Source organism: Exophiala bonariae (assembly GCF_035927105.1).
Source record: "Exophiala bonariae strain CCFEE 5792 chromosome Unknown scaffold_16, whole genome shotgun sequence".
Taxonomy (NCBI): Eukaryota; Fungi; Ascomycota; class Eurotiomycetes; order Chaetothyriales; family Herpotrichiellaceae; genus Exophiala; species Exophiala bonariae.
Window position 1 is genome coordinate 38,774 of NW_027042491.1, and position 17,216 is coordinate 55,989.

A 17,216-nucleotide genomic window follows, 5' to 3' on the forward strand; every position below is an offset into this window, starting at 1 on the left:
CACCAGTAGATCTGTTGGCCGTATCCTCGTTAGTCTGGAACTCTGGGAATGCCTGGCATATGCCTCGGTGACACTTATTTCTCTTGGACCTACGAGCACCTGGGTCTTGGGTCCCTGTGGATGAATGACAAGCGAGAGACGGAATATGCGGCCTAGAAATGTCAGAAAGTTCCGCATCTCTCTGCCTACGAAGGACGGGGGCTCATCTCGCGCCCTTATCTTTTGTGGGCTTGTTTGGGTCGGATTGACTGATTGCCCTGCTGCTGGGCTGATGAACCTCAATCAAAGGACAATTCTAGATCATTTCCCTTATCTGCAGAAAATGCTGCTGCATGGTCCGAACAGAAACAAGGCGTACGGGCGAAGCGTCTCATCGCCCAACAAATGGCCATTATCTACTGCCTAAACATGTCTGTGCTGCTGTGCTGGTAAGGCAAACTTGAATACGGAGTGCTGGCTTTTCTTTTGCCCTTCCACGCAATGCAGTATGTGCTGACTGCCAATGCATGCACTGCAACCAGCGGCGATCCAATCGCCTTAGTTTCTTGTTACCTGTGCATCTCTTTTCCATTTGCAATTGTTCGCTCGGTCGCCCGTCGAACCTTCGATGATTCTCGTCCCGTGTTGCTTCGCGGCGTTCACCCACTAAAAACCAACCACTCCTGGAGTCGTCCTGGGGGGGTTTCTACGCCCAGCTAGTTACTTTCGTCCTAAGTATCTACCCAGGGGGTGTGGTTCCACGGTTCTGGGTAGCGTCGGTTCTCTATCTATCATTCGACCGACCCCAAAGAAAAGGCAAAGGCCGCCGTCCGTCGATCTAGTTAAGTTGAGCTGGAGATAAGGGAACAAACTCGATGATCCCTGGTCCCTGGACCCGTTACTTTTCTTGGGGCTGAACTTGTCCTGGCCTTGACGTCTAACTAGCCTGCCATGCAGGATGTGTGTGTGTGTGCAAGCAATCCTTCTCTCCCCATTTTTGACAGACCTGGTTCAACGGATTGATTGATTCTTTAACCTTTTACTTTTCTGCCCGTTTTCCTTACCACCATCTGGCGATTCTATTGTAGCTTCTGACGATCGATCATTCGCCTGCTGTGCTCATCGACGATAGAAAACGTTCACGTACATTTTGCGCTCACTTTCAACACTCAAATCTGTATCGATAATGATGCGCCTTGGAGCACCGTGCTGAGTCAAAGACACACATATACAACCTCTATGCACACAGCGAGCCCCACTGCCCCAGCCAAAGTTCGAGAATTGAAGGAGATCGAGATACACCGAGAGATGTACTACCCAGCATCTCGTCCAGCAGCAGCACAATGAGAAACTACACGGCCATCCTCCAAAAGGAGCCGTTCGACGGACAGTACTCGAAGTCGTCGGTGATTGTGACGCTGGCGCTGGGCCTGGCACTCTACAACTGCGTGGAACTGGCACTGTTGATCCTCACGACGTTCAAGCGATGGCGCGGCCTGTATTTCTGGTCGCTGTCGCTGTGCAACTTCGGCGTGGCGTCGTACGCCTTCGGCATGATGACCGACTATTGGAAACTGACCGTGCTGTGGGCGACCAAGATCCTCGTCACCATGGGTTGGATGACGATGATTACGTGCCAGAGTCTTGTCTTGTATTCGAGATTGGGATTGCTGGTGGATAACGACAAGATCCTCAAGTCGGTCAAGTGGATGATCATCGTCAACAGCTGTGTCGTTTTCACGATCGTCGATGTCCTCGACTGGGGGAGCACGTACTCGAGCGACATGAGTTATTTGGTCGGGTATTATTACATCGAACTCATCCAGATCACCATCTTCACATTGCAGGAGTTGATCATCTCGGGCCTGTATGTGTGGAAAACCTACAGTCTGCTGCAGGTCGTCTCGAAGCAGAATACCCGGAGCATGGTGAGCCAGGTGTTGGCCATCAACATCATCATCATCGCCATGGACATCGCCCTGCTGGTGATGCAGTTCCACCACATGCAGCTCTACCAGGAGAGCTTCAAGATCCTGTTCTACAGCATCAAGCTGAAACTCGAAATGAACATCCTCTCCAAACTCGTCGATCTGGTGCACGGCTCCTCCGTCAAGAACCGCTCCATGACCCTCGAAGCCATCGACTCCAACGCCGTCCAGGGCCAGGCCCAACTCGACGTCCAGCGCGAATTGAACGGCGGTCGCGGCTCCATCATCAAGTGGTACGGCAGCGATTCGTCCAACAATGGGGCTGCGCACGTCCAGAAGGATTTCGGCAACGTCGATCCGAGGTTCAGTCCTTCCATGTCGGGGTCGTCGCCCGTCGATGGCGACGATGATGGGGACGACACCATTGCGAGAGTTCTTTCCCACCCCAACGACCTCAACAACAGCCTTCGCCATCCCTCGAGTACAACCAATGCTAGGACCAGTGGTCGAGAGGTCGATAATCTCTATGCAGACTTTTGTCGCGTCTTGTCCAAGTGATAGATCTTCATTGTGAGGTGAGCACTGTGTCGAAACCGACCAGTCTCACTTGGGAAAAAAATAGACGGCTCGCCATCAGTGCGATGAGAATCACGTATCTGGGAGACGAGACGTCGCAGTACCATGACATACAGATGTGTCTGCGACAGCATGAGAACGGCTCGAAATCGACATCGATCGACATTCTGTCCGAGTCAGTACACGTTCGTGCCAAGCCGACAAAACGAACGGTGCTCGGGTTCAGCAAGCAACATAGAGGAATATCGTACCTCGAAGTCGTACTGAGACCGCGGCTTTTATGATCCGGGGAGAGTTTGGGAATCGTGATTCCTTCTTCGACAGAAAGCATTCATGTACGGCCTGCGGGCGTACGTCGACCAACCTCGGTCGCATTCACTCAACTTTTGACTGCATTGGCTGCTGTTGCTGTACAAGAGACCACCAAGCTCGCTAGCCTCTGATGGTCACCCCTCAAAGAGTGTTGGTTTGTCACCCGGCGGTCGCTCTTCTGGAGTCTTTCTGGTGGACTTTGCGCTACGCCGGATGTTGGAACCTCGCTCATTGGAGTGAGTTATTTCCCGAGTCAGGAATCTGCAGCCTTGATTTCAGTCCACCTTGAATTATCAACATTCCAAATGTCCCATAGGCCCAGCGCCCTGTGGCATGGAAACTGTGGCCCAGAAGAAGAGGCCATCTCGGCAAAAGTATGCCATATATCCCAAAGTCCAAGGAGGGGGAAGAGCCTCACAACTCTCGGCTACTTGCGATGGCAGTGGGCAAGGTGTGATATGCATCGCGCATAGACTGGTTCAGGCAAGTTTGTTTCGAACGACCTGGAGCGAAAGACCCGAGTCAAAATGTGGCATCACTGTTCTCGTATAGACATGAGGCCAGCTTTGTCATGGAAAGTACTGGAAGTGGGTGCATTGGACGCCTCGCGGCTTGGACGACCGATAAGAGGGTAGGTAGCATGAACCTCTTTCTCCTTGATTGGACGGGAGAAGCGACCAGTTGAAGAAGATGGAGGGCCCGCTGTTTAGAAACGCCACGGTTGAAGTTGCATAGGCCTCATGAGCCAAGGTAGGGCCGATACCTGTATCTGTACATCCTTGCCAGGTGACATTGGTGCATGTCGGTGGAATGTGAACATGAGAGCCGATCAAGATGCATACCTTTGCGAGTTAACTAGTGGGAGATGATGTCTAACAAGTCGAAAGCCGAGTCTGTAGTGGTATCAATCTCACAGTACCACGTAATTCAATCCACACTTCCTCAGAAGCAGGCAATTCATATGTTCGGTGTTTACCCTCGCATAGATACTTACACAGTTTTTGACGCTTGAAGTCATAGCTGGGTGGGCAGATGAGTTCCCGAAGAGGACGCTTCTGCGGCATCTAGAAGGAAAAAGCAAAATCGAACACGGTGACGAAGATGTGGATTGCTGGCGGATGCATGCAGGGTGATATCCGCCTGGGGGTGAGTACGTTAGTTTGCAAACTCTGAGAAGGGTACGTACCTAAGCGCTTCTCGGTGCATGCGGAGCAGATACTATTGACCTTTGGGCCAATGTATGGAGGTACCGAAGTACCTACTCACTCTTGATGACACCCGACTGAGAGCAGCAGTGTTCCAAAGTGCCAGGATCGAAGCCAATGCCAAAAAGCCATTGTCATGCCACCAGCAACCAGGTAGGTACCTGGTTGCTCAGTCAAATGGCCATATTTTCCCCAAATTGGTGTTGAGAGGCGAAAGCCGGACCGATGTCTGGACCGGGGACTGGTCTGGCCGTGGCATGTTGTATAGAGAGTACTCGGTACCTCGCACCATGGGGCAGATATCAACGAGAACCAGAGTGTGTTTGGCGACAAATTCTCTTCGAAATGCACCTACTTCGTACTTCGCAATAGCCCTTCCCCGGCCCCGGTAAAGAGGTAAATACTTCGTAGCTAGCTCTCGCGTACCACAAGCCACCATTTAATTACTCAACAGAATACGAGGTAGACTATCGCAAAAGCGTGACTGTCCCCGCAGTCGGCCTTGATACTTGTAGCTCGCTCACAGACACAGACATAGAGACTGAATACTCTGACAAAGCTGGCCAACTAACTCAAATGGTTGACTACCCAGGTACCTACGAAGTAAGGAGACTGGCGTTCTGGCAGCAACTCGATGGTCCTGTGGTTCGCAGTGAAACTCTGATTGTGCACCTGCGTCAGTACCTAAATCTAAACCCAACGGGCGGGTTAAGGAAGACAGGCCGAGGGCTCGCCTGCTTACTCTTAAGGGGGCAATAGCTTAAAGCCAGGCATGACGTGACGCTGATGACAGGGACTCGAAGAGAACCCCGCGGGCCCAGTGAGGGAAGGGATGAACGCCCGAGGCCTCGGCCTGCATCGCTAGTTTTCCAACTAGTGTTGGGTACCCACGGCACCTCAGACTAGGGGAGTGTCCCTGTTTGGTGCCCGGGAATCCATGGAATGGACCATGGGAGCACCCGCGACCTTGATGGTCGATCCTTCCAACTTGGAACATACGAGGCATTCCCTACACGAAATGTCAGAGGTATCCGGAGTTGTACTCTGCAGACATCCGTAAGGATATGCCGGCCAGATGGAGATGGATGAAGATCAGGACGAAGGTGTTTGACCCGTCAAAGCTTCAAGGTTGACACTGACACCCGTTGTGGTCCAAGGTTCCCACTTCGAGTTCAACTTGAAGGCTAACTAACCTAAGCAGGCTCCCCACCTCCCGCTTCCACACGCTCGAGAACTTGCGTAGAACTGAACCCATTTTCACTCTCTAGCAAACCATCTGTAGACTGGGATATGAATGAGACAGTGTCATTTTCTGTCTATGAGTCCACTCCTTGCGATACTTGTAACTTGACCTCTTCCCTCACCCGTCCCTCCCTTCGAGACTGCTGTCACTTTGGAGACTCTCAACTCCGAGACTTGCGCAACTGCTGCTTCATGTCCCAACCCCTCCAAGTACTACTACTAGCACCACTGGCAATTACCCCGTGCGCATACTGAGCACGGTCGCAACCTCCTCGCCTAACACATCTCTGACAGGTCATGCTACGACCTCGATAATCCTCAACATTCACAAACCCAGTCACCACCTTACTCCCTCATCCTTGCCTCGAGCTGCTGATTGTCCCCTCCCTTCTTTCGACCTCGAGAACAAACACCAGCCTCACTTCTACCCCACCCAACACCTTTTCCTTGTGCGAAATATTCTGCCTACACCATCTCTCCCCCTCTCTCGAAAATGGCGTCGGGGAAATCCACCGATAAGAGCCGCACTTATAGTACGGCCACCGACTTTAACATCACTGTTCTGATCTCAGGCTCAGGGACAAACTTACAAGCCCTCATCGACGCCTGTGGTCAAGCACCTGCCGTAAAAGGCAAACCTGCTCCACGACGAACACTTCCCAATGGCCATATTACCCATGTCATCTCCAATCGTCGCGAAGCCAAGGGTCTTGAGCGCGCTCAAAATGCCCATATCCCTGTTACATATCACAATTTATTAGCCTACAAGAAGAAATTTCCAGATACGGAAGCTGGGAACAATGCTGCTAGAGCCCACTACGACACAGATCTGGCACAGAAAATTCTCACACACATCCCGTGCCCTGATTTGGTGGTATGTGCAGGTTTCATGCATATTCTATCGCGTGAGTTCGTCAATCAACTGGCAAAAGCCGACGTGCCAATTATCAATTTACACCCGGCTTTACCAGGGAAGTTCAATGGCTCAGATGCTATTGGTCGCGCATACAAAGCTTTCCAGCGAGGAGAAATCTCAACCACGGGTGTCATGGTTCACTACGTCATTGAAGAGGTCGACATGGGGAAACCGGTCTTGGTTCAAGAGATCGATATTCGGGAAGGAGACTCTCAGGAAGATCTCGAGACAAGAATCCACGAGAGCGAGTGGAAAGTAATTGTGGAAGCAACGGGCAAGGTTCTGCAAGATCTTGAAAGTCAGAGAAGAAGGGATACCTGAGCTCAAAATTCCCCTCAGGAGAAGCAATTGCAAGTCCCGCCATTACTGGATTGCAATCTTCACGATGAAAACAAGGAAAAGTTTCTTTGCAGCGAGATCGGGTGTTCTTCTTCATATTGGACAAGACGGCTCAAAGTTTTAGCGATTGGAGGGATTTTCAATTGGGATACCGAGGTGTTTATGAAGGATTATGGCTTTTTTTATCCCTTTCTTCCGTCAATTGAGGCATCTGACCTCACACGATCTGACCTGGCGACATTTTTTTGTGGAGAGTTTGGGGCAATTTTACGAGCGAGAAGAAGCTATGCACAAATCGAAGAATATGGCTATGGAGAGTTTAGTCTCTCTGAGAGGATAGATCTCAAGAGTATCTAGCAAAAGGAAGCTGACGATAGAGCTGATGATGAGGATGAGGACAACAGGACCTTGCGAGACTCAACTCATACCTGACCGATCGATGTCTTGTTTCCATTTGATTGTGAGAACCAACGGGAATTAGTCATCCCATGATCTGATATCTCGGCAGAATTGTGTAGAAGAGCAAGCCGTTCTATCCCTTCGAAGGTATAGGCAGCTACTTGCTTTCGCAACCAACGGATTACCTTGGTGCGGTGACTAACTAATACTCGTACCCACCACAAGGTTGTGTGCCACCCTTCAAGTCCCTCAACTCGCGCCAAGCGGAAAAGGCTGGCCTCAAAGGGGGATCCATCGACAGGTAGTTACACACATAATACTAGTCAACATATTCCTGGAGCTTCTGGTATAGACATGAGCCACGGCGGCGGCGGCGTCGTCATCGTCCCAGTGAACAAAACTCTAATTTAGCACAAGGTCTGTCTTTATTTTACATGAATAATCACACCCACGCCTCGCCCCCGTAAGAAGAGAAGTTGAACAGCGAAGTCTGGGCCGCCTCTCGCATCAAAAACTGATCGATGGCATCCAGCGCCTCGCTCGACATCAAGAAAGCTTCGCTGCTGTCAGGTACCTGATGGTGTTGGACAGCGAAATCCACAGAATTCATGCCGATGTTGAGCGAAATCTCTTTCAGGCGCTCGACCAACGTGTGGAAGATGTCGGGCAGGCGGCGCGAAGGGACGAGCTGCACGCCGTGGTTCATGACCTCTTCTAGTCGCTGCGATAGCCCGAGGATGGTGTCGCGGAAGTCGGCCATGATGGTTGGCCGCGAGTGGTCCCATGTCGAGTCCCGCACCGTCAGGAGGCGCGAGAAGACGAGCAGCGAGTGCGCGAGTTGGAGCCACATCGGGTACGGCATCGAGAACATTAGGAGTGGTGGGAGGGTGAGGATGGTCCTCGTCATTGCTTTCGTCGCGGTCCAGCACGAGGAGAGGAGGTCGTTTCGGTCGAGGATGGGTGTGTCGGAGGGATATGGATTGGGGATGTGGGTGGTGCTATATTCTCCGCGTGATGTTGGGAACAGTCGGTCTTCCAGAGCGATTTTGTAGATGTGGACTTGGACCATGTGATAACATACCACCATCAAGGCTGCATTGTGTCAGTGAACATGTTCAAGGCTGAATGTCAGGGGCTTTCTGTCCCAAATGCAATTCGGTAGGAGAGGAGAGGGTTTTGCCCACCTGCTTGAGGAAGTTCGAGGCTAAGTGTTGTCCCCATATCCTGTACACTCTTCACCAACGATGCCACACCAATAGACAAGAACATGGGAAAGCCAGGAGAATTTTCCAGTGCCTCATTGTGTAGCGTCATCCTACTAGAATCTGCTATTCTCTGCATTCGGATAAGTTGCACTAGGTATAAATCATCAGGATGTTCCATAGCGTCTTCCAGGATCCGGCAACAGTTCTCTGCATATCTTCCGAACTTTATGCCATCGAACTCTGCGCTGCATGTGGTGAATCTAATGTAACTTGGATGTCAGTACGGCTGGAGCCAAGATGTAGGTCCCTGGAGTTGACTGACATGGACCTGAGCCAGATGGCACCCAGGAATACCCTCCTTTCCGCTAACGTCCGGGTTTTGAGTGTGGAAGCAGATCGTCCGATGGAACCGACGCCTCCCAGTGCGGCATTTGCCAACATGTGTGGCTCTTGATCAAGACCAAGTTCAGTGACCAGAGCCATAACCATGTGAAGGACACGAATGGTTGATGGGCCAATTGACAGATATGCATGATTCCTGCAAAAGAAGGAGTGAGTCAGATAAAGTTCAAGAAGGCCTCCGTTAATGAAGAAGGGCTGTGGGAAAAGCATTCACCAGGCGAGGTACAGAAGTAGTCCTTCCAGCAGCCCAAAATCCTGGTCGGAGGAATTTAGAAACCTACGGCTGACCTCTTCTCGAGTGATTGTCGCAATGCTCATCTGCATCTGAGTATCACTCTGACTCGCGGCCATCATGGCGGCCAGATAAACAACTGGCTTATCCTCGAGAAGTTCTGATGGGGTGATGGTTGGGTGGATATAGACAAATGGAAACAGGGGCATCATTTCCAAACGGAAGAAGTCTAGCAGTGTACCAGCAGCACGTGTCTCTGCTGGAATAATCCTGCTGATCGAGGACGAGGTGGACGAGTTCGTGCGCGTAGTAGTACTCGTAGAAAGTAATTGAGACATTGAGTCGACTTTCGATTCCAAGCGAAGTAGATCTCTGGTCGGTCGGTGAGTAGCTGTACTTCCAGAAGTCTCCTCACAGAAACACAAGTTCGAACTCACGAATTGTGATTTGACTGATTCTTTGGCGACTTAGGATGCTGAGACACATGCTGCTGAAATGCACACTCCTTGTTCAACCGCCGACAGCTTCGTCATGCTCCATTAGTGTGCCGAACGCTCATGCTTGACTTCCTACAGCACCATACCGATTGCATTTGCTCGCCCCATGGTCAAGTTCACATTTCGACTTCGCCCTTGCACACGTATGGCATGCTTTGAGCTCTCGAGATCGGTAAGTCATGATTCAATGGCTTCTCAACGGTAATTGAAGTTGAGTTCTGCATTGCCAAACATTTTGGGTACAACCCCATAGTATGTGACGTTGAAGAAAACCTCCAAAGGCTAAAGCCTAGTCAATGAAACACAGATACGTCAATCCTGTGGCTTGGTGTCTTAGTTATCCGCGAGACTCGCTGTGGATTTTCTCCAGGCATCAGGCAGCAATCAAAACACCCTGCAACCAGGGGTCAACGCTTTATTCGTACGCATTCTGTCCGCATCTTGGGGCATGAGTAGTCAGCAGAGTGGGCAAACACAGCCCGATCTACTTTCACTAAGCCATGGAGATCTCGATTGATCAAGACATAAGTGTGCTCGGTCGATGAATGGCGTGCGTCAATAAACAATGCAAGATCCTTTTGGAGATGAGGAAGGCGCGATCCATATCGGAACCCGACATTTTGCCTTTCGGCTCTTTTTTCTCCTAAATACCTTCTTACCTAGGTACCTAAGTACATAACATAACACACTTTGATTTAACTTTGTTCTCAGTTAAAGTCCTGATTCTCTCATCTATACACCATGATCATCGACACACACTTGGCAGCCAATATCCCTGAAACCACCGCAGCTTCTGGGGTACAAGCATTCTCTCCAGCGTCCAATGAAAAGCCTGAAGAGGACCATCGACGACTCAGGCGACCCCTTGGGAAAGGGAACGGAATTCCGATCCCGCGTCTATACCTAGGTCGGGAGATCAATATACTAACGACGCTCCATAACCAGCTTGGCATTCATCAATACCTACTCCCTTTCGCTTGAGCGAACGCTGCCTCGTGGGTGGGCGCCATGTACATTGAGCCATCTCATAGCCCTCTCATAATGTTGCGGCCTCGAGAAGTGACGATGTTCACGCGACAACGGTCGCAGATTGACCTTCGGAGGCACTGCAAGAGATCACTGCGGCGAACTGCCCTGATAATCTGGGATACATACGTATATATACCTGATGAGAACCCTTCCAGTAAGTTGCAACAGAGCAAGTTATCTCGTTCATCAGCTTCACACATAGCCTTTCACTTATCCAAGACCAGTACAGATAAACTGCCAGTATGCCCGAGTGCGTCATCCTAGCTGAAGCGGAGCGTTTATGGGATTTCTGCCCCAGCTATGGAGCGGCAATCACATTCTTGATCATCTACTCTGCCTCGACGCTAGTCCACGGGATTCAGGGGATCATATACAGGAAGCCCTTCACCATCGTCCTCATCATGGGTGGCATCTGGGAACTATCAGGGTTCGCGCTGCGCGTAAGCGCGATCCTGAATCCCTACTCAGGCGCCTTTCACAGCAGCATGGGAATCCTTATTCTGCTAGCACCCCTCTGGATCAACGCATTCGTGTACATGGCGCTCGGGCGGCTGATCCACTTCACTCTCGTGCACGACAAAATCCTCCGCCTGCGCGCCCGCCATCTGACGGTCATGTTCGTCGCATTCGACATCACAGCGTTCATAATGCAGGCGTCAGGGGGCATCCTAGCCGCGAAGAGCGACAATCGCTCGACGAAAATCGCCGGCTACAACCTCTACAGCGCGGGCGTCGGCATCCAGATGGGCTTCATCCTGTGGTTCGTCGCGCTGGTGCTCAGATTCCACTTCAAGCTGCGTAGACCCGACACCTACGAGCTGTCCGGCGACGGCCGCGCTGCGCTCCCCGCCGTCAAACGTATCATCTACGCTCTGTATGCTGTACTGGTCCTCATCCTGTACCGCAACTCGTGGCGCCTCGCCGAGTATGCGACGGGCGTGGATTCGGCGCTGCGTCTTCACGAGTGGTGGTTCTACGTGTTCGATGCTCTGCCCATGGCCGGGGCACTGACGTTGCTGAATATCTTCAACCCAATCAGTGTTCTACGAGGTCCGCGAGGGGAGTTTTCTGGTGGCAAGAAACTCCCGCCACAGGGGACGGGTAGACGGCGCAGAAAGAGAGCCGATGCACATGAGTACACGGAAGCACAGGATTCGGAAAGCTTGCCACTTAGCTCGCGGAGCCTGCCAGGGGCGAGGCAGAGCGCTGAAGACCGAACAGGAGGTTATCATTAAACAAATACTAGAATTATGTAGATTAGGCTAGGCTCAACCTCGTCAGGCGACAGTAATTCAAGGAACAGACATTTGGATGTTCAACATGGGCACAGCGGCCTCCGCAAACGCAAAAGGAGAAAGTGCCGCGTACCCCGGGTATCAACTAGTTAGGTAGACAGGAAAAAACAATATCGTGACAAAAACATGATCAAAAACGCTCGATCACATCCGACAAGGCTCACCGCAACTTGGAGGGGGGATTCGAGCCGAAATTCGACCTTCAAGAGATGCGACCCTCAACCTTGGCTGTAGCTTCAAGCACGGGAGGAGAGCGAAATCTTTTATTTCTCCTGGATAGGGTCATGGTTCGTAACGTGTGCGGTCTCGTCCCCACGTTGCGGCACAGTATCGTTGAGGTCTGTCTTTTCATTCAAGTCGCGCGCGGGCGTGTCATGAGTGACACTCGGATTCCCCACAGCGACATCATTCTGTGCCGTATCCTGCTCATCATCCGGGTAATGGTGATCATCCCGCCCATGGCCCAGATACTTGTGCATCTCACGCTTATGCCTGCTCTCGCGGTGAGCCTGGCCATTTGCACGCGCCGACAGCTCCTCCTCGTCGCTGCTGGAGATGCTGCTCATGGAGCTGTTCTGCAGGTATGTGATCTGCTTGCCGGCGGACTTCTTGCGCTCGCGCTGCTCGCCCTTGAGCTTCTTCATCTTCTCCTCGTCGGCCTGGCAGTCGAGCGTCACGACTTTCAGGCCCGGCAGCGCCGAGATCAGGTATTTGCGCAGTACGGAGAGTTTCTCCGCGTTGGGTCGGTATGTGCCACTGTCGTTGTCGATGATTAATTCGTAGTGGGATGGATCTTTGGATGGTTCGGATGGCGGCTGCGGCTGGGCTTCGCGAGAGCTTGTGGATCTTGTGCTTGAGGATTCTTCTTTGGGCACCGTTTGTCCGTTTGTCTTGCTCTTGTCGCTCTTTTTGCTGCTGGGTCGAATGCGACAGCCGTTGCTGTCTTTCTCTTCTTTCTCTTCTTCCTCCATCTCTGCGCCTGGATCAGGAGCTGGCGGATACGCGTGTTCGAACGGATCAGGACCACTGTCATGCTTGAGCATGTGAGGTCGCTTCAGGCGCCGAATGAAAAACTCGCCGCTAAACGCTATGTATATACTGACGTCGCTGTGCATCGTGTGTTTGCTGAGGAGATCAATGCCGAATTCTTTGCCAGTCTCGGTGAATCGGAGCTGAGCGTCCAGCGTAAGGACGTAAGTGAAGATTCGGCCGCCTTGATCGTATCGGACGAATTCGAGGAATTTCTTGGTCAGATCGAGCCCTGGTTCTCGAAAGCCTCCGTATTTGGTGCTCTTATCGTAGTTGTATATTCGAGCATGCTGGTGATGAAGAGCTCGATTTAACAGTCGACCACGGATGGATTTGCCCTGAAACATTCCTGCTACAAAGGGCTTGAATTCCACATAGCGGTGATAAAGGTCGCCAGGAACAGGACCAGGTAGTTGCATCTGGATTGACTGGAAGCTACAGGCATTGTTAGTGAATATGAAACTTCACATCGAATTGGGTGCATACTTGTATTTCTGAACTTCCTTGCCGTCTTTATCGTGCTCAGTATCCTTGGTACCTGCAAGTCTTCCAATGAGTGGAGAATAGTGTTGACTCCACGGGAGAGGAGCAATGGTATATGCACGACCGCCGCTTTCGTCTTTTGTCCTTCCCAAGTTCTCAACACTGACGATCAGATCGCCTCCCATTTTCACGCGCTTGGAAAGCAGCGCAGCACATCCACGAAAAGTGTATGCTCTTTTGCTAGCCATTCTCTTCTTGATGGCAAATTTCTGCTGCGAAAAGCCTTTATAGTTCTCATCAATATGGTTGACAGTGATATGAGCATTGCCCAGACGGTCATCGTGGTCGCTCGGATCTTCATCGTACAGCCGGCACTTCAGAAAGAAGCCCGAGGAGGGCACATTAGCAATTACCCATTCAACGTTCCATTCTGGATTGGTATTCCGATGGATTGTCGGAGTGCGCAGTCGCAATTCTGGGTCTTGTTTATGCCGGCGTGGAAGATCGGTCTTCAAAGCGGCAAGGATATAGGGATCGGAGGAAAAGGTGCCAAAGTCGGCGAAAGGGAGGTTTTCTGCCTTGTGGAAAGTGATCTTGATGGTGTAGCCTGGTGGTAGTTGAGGAATTGGTGTCGCATCATAACCGCCAGCAGGCTCTTTTTTTTGTGACTTGGAACTGTCCTGCTTTTTGAATTTCTGCTGCAATTTGTCGGATTGGTCCACTGCCTTGGTAGCCAAATTATCTACCTGCTGAATGGGCCCGTTGCGCATTACCGGACCTTCCGAGTCATTGTCTGCGCGGTCAGCCATGTTGTGGTTAGAGATCGGAATACCCCGCGTCAAAGAGCGTGGATTGTTACGGATACTCAAGGCAGAGGAGAGGAGTTGAAGGGGTGAAGTTTAAGAGCATAAGTAGGGGGCATGGATGCCGGATACTATAAACGAGTTCATCAGCTGAAGGAAGAACGACGGACTACTGGAAGGATTCTACTTGTATCTGATTTACCGTGACGGTCAAACCTACTCGTAGCTGAACCTCATAAAGACCTAGGGTAGGATTCGTGCTGAGAAGTTTTGGCGGCACTGGCAGTGCTTGGGGCTGACGCAGCCCCGGTTAACGCGGGCGGCCACGGGCGCCCCCCCAACTGGAAAGCTGTTAGCACTAGTTAGCAATTCAATTTCTCGGGCTCTCTTGGACCCTACGATAAGCAACAACCAGCTCGCATTGCCATTCGGATTGAAAAGCTTGGACAAAGCTTGAAATACGATGATCAATTTCCGGCCTTCGACGAGCCAATTGATCACTGGGGCCTCCCCCCTGCTTGTCGAAAAGCTTGCCTCGTCCCCCGTTGGACCCTGTGGAAAGTCACGGCAAATGTGAATGCGTCGTAATCACTGACATCATTTCTAGGGATATCATGCCAGTACGAGTACTCAAAGCTCGAATCATCAAAGATTTCAAGCTGTCGGAACATGTCATGGTGAGCATAGTTAGTTTAAACTTTCGTTAATGATTGTCGTGTGTGATTGTTCATCTGAAGCTGATCAATCCCCGTGCTGGACTAGTAGACATGTGACAATCCAAGCTCAACATTCCCATCGCTCGACTATGCAGAAAACCCCAGATGCAAATCCTTTCCCACTGCATGCTATGCGGACAGAACTCAGAACAAGACAGAAAAAGCACAAATTAACTACGTCACTCGTCCAGAAGTCGTTGTAGCAAGTCGGACCCTGCTCCACTCAAACTATCTCGCATCTCCTTCTCTGACACTGCGCTCACCACTTGTTTATCATCCATGGCCCGTCCACTCCGAGATGGCGTACTTGCAGGTGTCAACAAGCCTGAAGTTCGTCCAGTTGCTTCATGTATCAGACCCAGAGTTTCAAGGCTTGCAACAACATCTCGAAATTCGGTGCTCTTCAGTACTTGCAGAATTCCTTCATCACGATTGCAAAGCATCGTGTAAGTCTCGAACAGCTCTTTGACGTTGGCAATCTTTGACCATGACTTTGATGGTGTCTTGTAAGGATCTCTCTGTATCTGCTTCTTTTCCGAAGCCACAAGTGAACACAAGACCGCTTTTTGTTGGAGATTCAATCCATTCAAACGGGATAGCGCATTGTTGTTGAATATGCTCGAGGCAATTCTAGCCACATGCGCAATGCTGGCTCTTGGAGCACTCTCCATCGTAAGTTGTGACAGAATAGATCGTTGGATAGACGAAGAGGAGGCCTCCTTCATGGGAGACACTGACCACGATTGTGGCTTGATCGACGGATTGGTGACTTCTCCAAGAGGTTGTTTGGTTGGCGTAACACTTTGCTCTTGGCTCATCTTCAAAAGCGTCTCCTGCTCCACCTGATCGATAGCTCGGCGTACAAGACTGAAAGCCTTTCTGAGATCTCCTGTCTGAGAGGCGATTTTCTTTCCACTGAGCTGAATGGCGGCTGGATGCATCAGTGGAACAAAGTCTGGTGACACCGTGCTGTCGGCAGGCAGTAATGACCTCAGCTTTTCCCTGATGATGGTCGAGATTTGCTGCGCGGAGTAAGGGAGAAATGGTAGAAGCTGTGGCTTGACATTTCTGACCTTAAGCCGGGGTAAGAAGCGATCTGTGAGATCAAGTGCGTTTGCAATCCCGATGAGAATCAATGAGGAAGCCGGATGCATCGCCCATTCGAAGATGCTATACAAAAGCTCACAATCACCACCAAGCAGTGTGTCCATTTCATCCAGCAAAACCAAGTGCATTGGTGAACCGGCCTTCCTTGTGGTGAACAGCTTCGCAAGACTTGCTTTCGCTCCCGGTCCCGCTTTCCCACGAGATGGTGGGCAGAACTCCTGGGTAAATCTGGCAAGAACCTCTGATGAAGTTTTCAATGCCACACAGTTGATCGATACAACCTTGACAGGCTGCTCTCCGAATTGTTCCAGAATTTCCAGTACCAATGCACTCTTTCCGGTGCCAGGCGCTCCACTGACATAGGTGCAACCACCAGTACCGGTTTCGATCGCATTGTGAATGAACTTGTTCAATTGCTCTCGTTCTACTTCACGACCAATAATTTTGGACGTCCCAGTCTGTGTGAATGCTTGTCGAGCTTGAGAATAGACATTATGTGATTTTGATGGTGTTAATGATCGAGAGGAGCGTGGTGTAAGCAGTCTTCCAGTTAATCGCACGCGATGTTTTGGTGTGGTCGGAGCGCACTGTTCAAATACATCTTTAAATCGAAGTGCCGATGGAGTTGAGATCAGTGTAGGCGGAACGTTCTCATCTGTGACTCCCTGCGAGGGACTTTGATCAAGTGCAAGATTGCTCGGCTTGATCTTCTCAGAGCTGTCTGGCAACGCGACTTTGGGTGTTCTGTTACGCGTTCTGACAGGACGAGTATTCCGTAAATTACTCTGTTGCTCGGTTGCTCCAACATTCTCCAACTCATTTCGTCTGGTGGTATCTTCGTATATCACTGGTGCTGAGCGTCGCGTTCTTCTTTTGGTTGTTGGGAGAGGTAATGAAATCTCTGTGATACTTTGTCAATGTTTGATTCGAGCCGCGATATGTGGAAAGACATTACCTTCTTCATCCAGAACCCCCCGAGATCTCTTTCCGAGTACTGCAGCAGCCATTGAGACAGATTAATGTGGTCGTTGCTGCTTTTGCTGGTGGTGTTGGAGAAGATGGAAGGCACGACTCAAGTCGAGGAAGGCACGAGTCAGGTTCTTTCCTTAATAGACGCTTGTCGCAATTTAGTGGCAGTCGCGAACGCGACGCGTCGGACCCACCTTCCTGTTCCCAGCCACTTTAAACCGCAGCGCTGCAAGAGCGTTCACTCCGCCGTAGACTGCCGCGGCTAGAGATCAGGCAAGCGCGGCTACTCGCTTCAACCTGCAAGCTCCATTCAATTGCACTGAATGGATTGTGTCTTGGCAAGTTTGTCTCTGTGTGCCTGCGCTTTCCTTCCGTCACCTATCGATTTACGAGTGTTGGGTGCAGTCGCGTCATAGCCTTCGCCGCCTTGCACTGCCAGCGATCACCATTGATTTTGGTGGAAACAACCAAATCTTGAAACTGCCTGTTTGCTATCCCAATTCTACGACTTCGATTCGTCTTCTAATGCCTTCTTCCACCTTCTTGTGTTCAT

At 50.9% G+C, this 17,216-nt stretch overlaps 6 protein-coding genes across 6 annotated transcripts; 3 read left to right on the forward strand and 3 right to left on the reverse strand.

Moving 5' to 3' along the window:
• Nucleotides 1-1,322: 1,322 nt before the first annotated feature.
• Nucleotides 1,323-2,465, forward strand: LTR84_003311 (uncharacterized protein; the record flags this gene model as incomplete). The annotated part of the gene is made up of 1 exon (XM_064846899.1): nucleotides 1,323-2,465. One exon carries the CDS (start codon nucleotides 1,323-1,325, stop codon nucleotides 2,463-2,465), a length of 1,143 nt encoding a protein of 380 aa, XP_064705252.1.
• A 3,270-nt stretch (nucleotides 2,466-5,735) lies between these two features.
• On the forward strand, nucleotides 5,736-6,479 carry LTR84_003312 (uncharacterized protein; the record flags this gene model as incomplete). The annotated part of the gene is made up of 1 exon (XM_064846900.1): nucleotides 5,736-6,479. One exon carries the CDS (start codon nucleotides 5,736-5,738, stop codon nucleotides 6,477-6,479), a length of 744 nt encoding a protein of 247 aa, XP_064705253.1.
• Nucleotides 6,480-7,338: 859 nt separating this feature from the next.
• Nucleotides 7,339-8,590, reverse strand: LTR84_003313 (uncharacterized protein; the record flags this gene model as incomplete). The annotated part of the gene is made up of 3 exons (XM_064846901.1): nucleotides 7,339-7,988; nucleotides 8,081-8,361; nucleotides 8,424-8,590. The coding sequence occupies 3 exons, from the start codon at nucleotides 8,588-8,590 to the stop codon at nucleotides 7,339-7,341; spliced, it is 1,098 nt and encodes a 365-aa protein (XP_064705254.1).
• A 1,913-nt stretch (nucleotides 8,591-10,503) lies between these two features.
• LTR84_003314 (uncharacterized protein) lies at nucleotides 10,504-11,496 on the forward strand (the record flags this gene model as incomplete). Its single annotated transcript, XM_064846902.1, has 1 exon — nucleotides 10,504-11,496. One exon carries the CDS (start codon nucleotides 10,504-10,506, stop codon nucleotides 11,494-11,496), a length of 993 nt encoding a protein of 330 aa, XP_064705255.1.
• A 323-nt stretch (nucleotides 11,497-11,819) lies between these two features.
• On the reverse strand, nucleotides 11,820-13,877 carry LTR84_003315 (uncharacterized protein; the record flags this gene model as incomplete). Its single annotated transcript, XM_064846903.1, has 2 exons — nucleotides 11,820-13,020; nucleotides 13,072-13,877. The coding sequence occupies 2 exons, from the start codon at nucleotides 13,875-13,877 to the stop codon at nucleotides 11,820-11,822; spliced, it is 2,007 nt and encodes a 668-aa protein (XP_064705256.1).
• An 889-nt stretch (nucleotides 13,878-14,766) lies between these two features.
• LTR84_003316 (uncharacterized protein) lies at nucleotides 14,767-16,701 on the reverse strand (the record flags this gene model as incomplete). The annotated part of the gene is made up of 2 exons (XM_064846904.1): nucleotides 14,767-16,595; nucleotides 16,650-16,701. 2 exons carry the CDS (start codon nucleotides 16,699-16,701, stop codon nucleotides 14,767-14,769), a joined length of 1,881 nt encoding a protein of 626 aa, XP_064705257.1.
• Nucleotides 16,702-17,216: the final 515 nt, after the last annotated feature.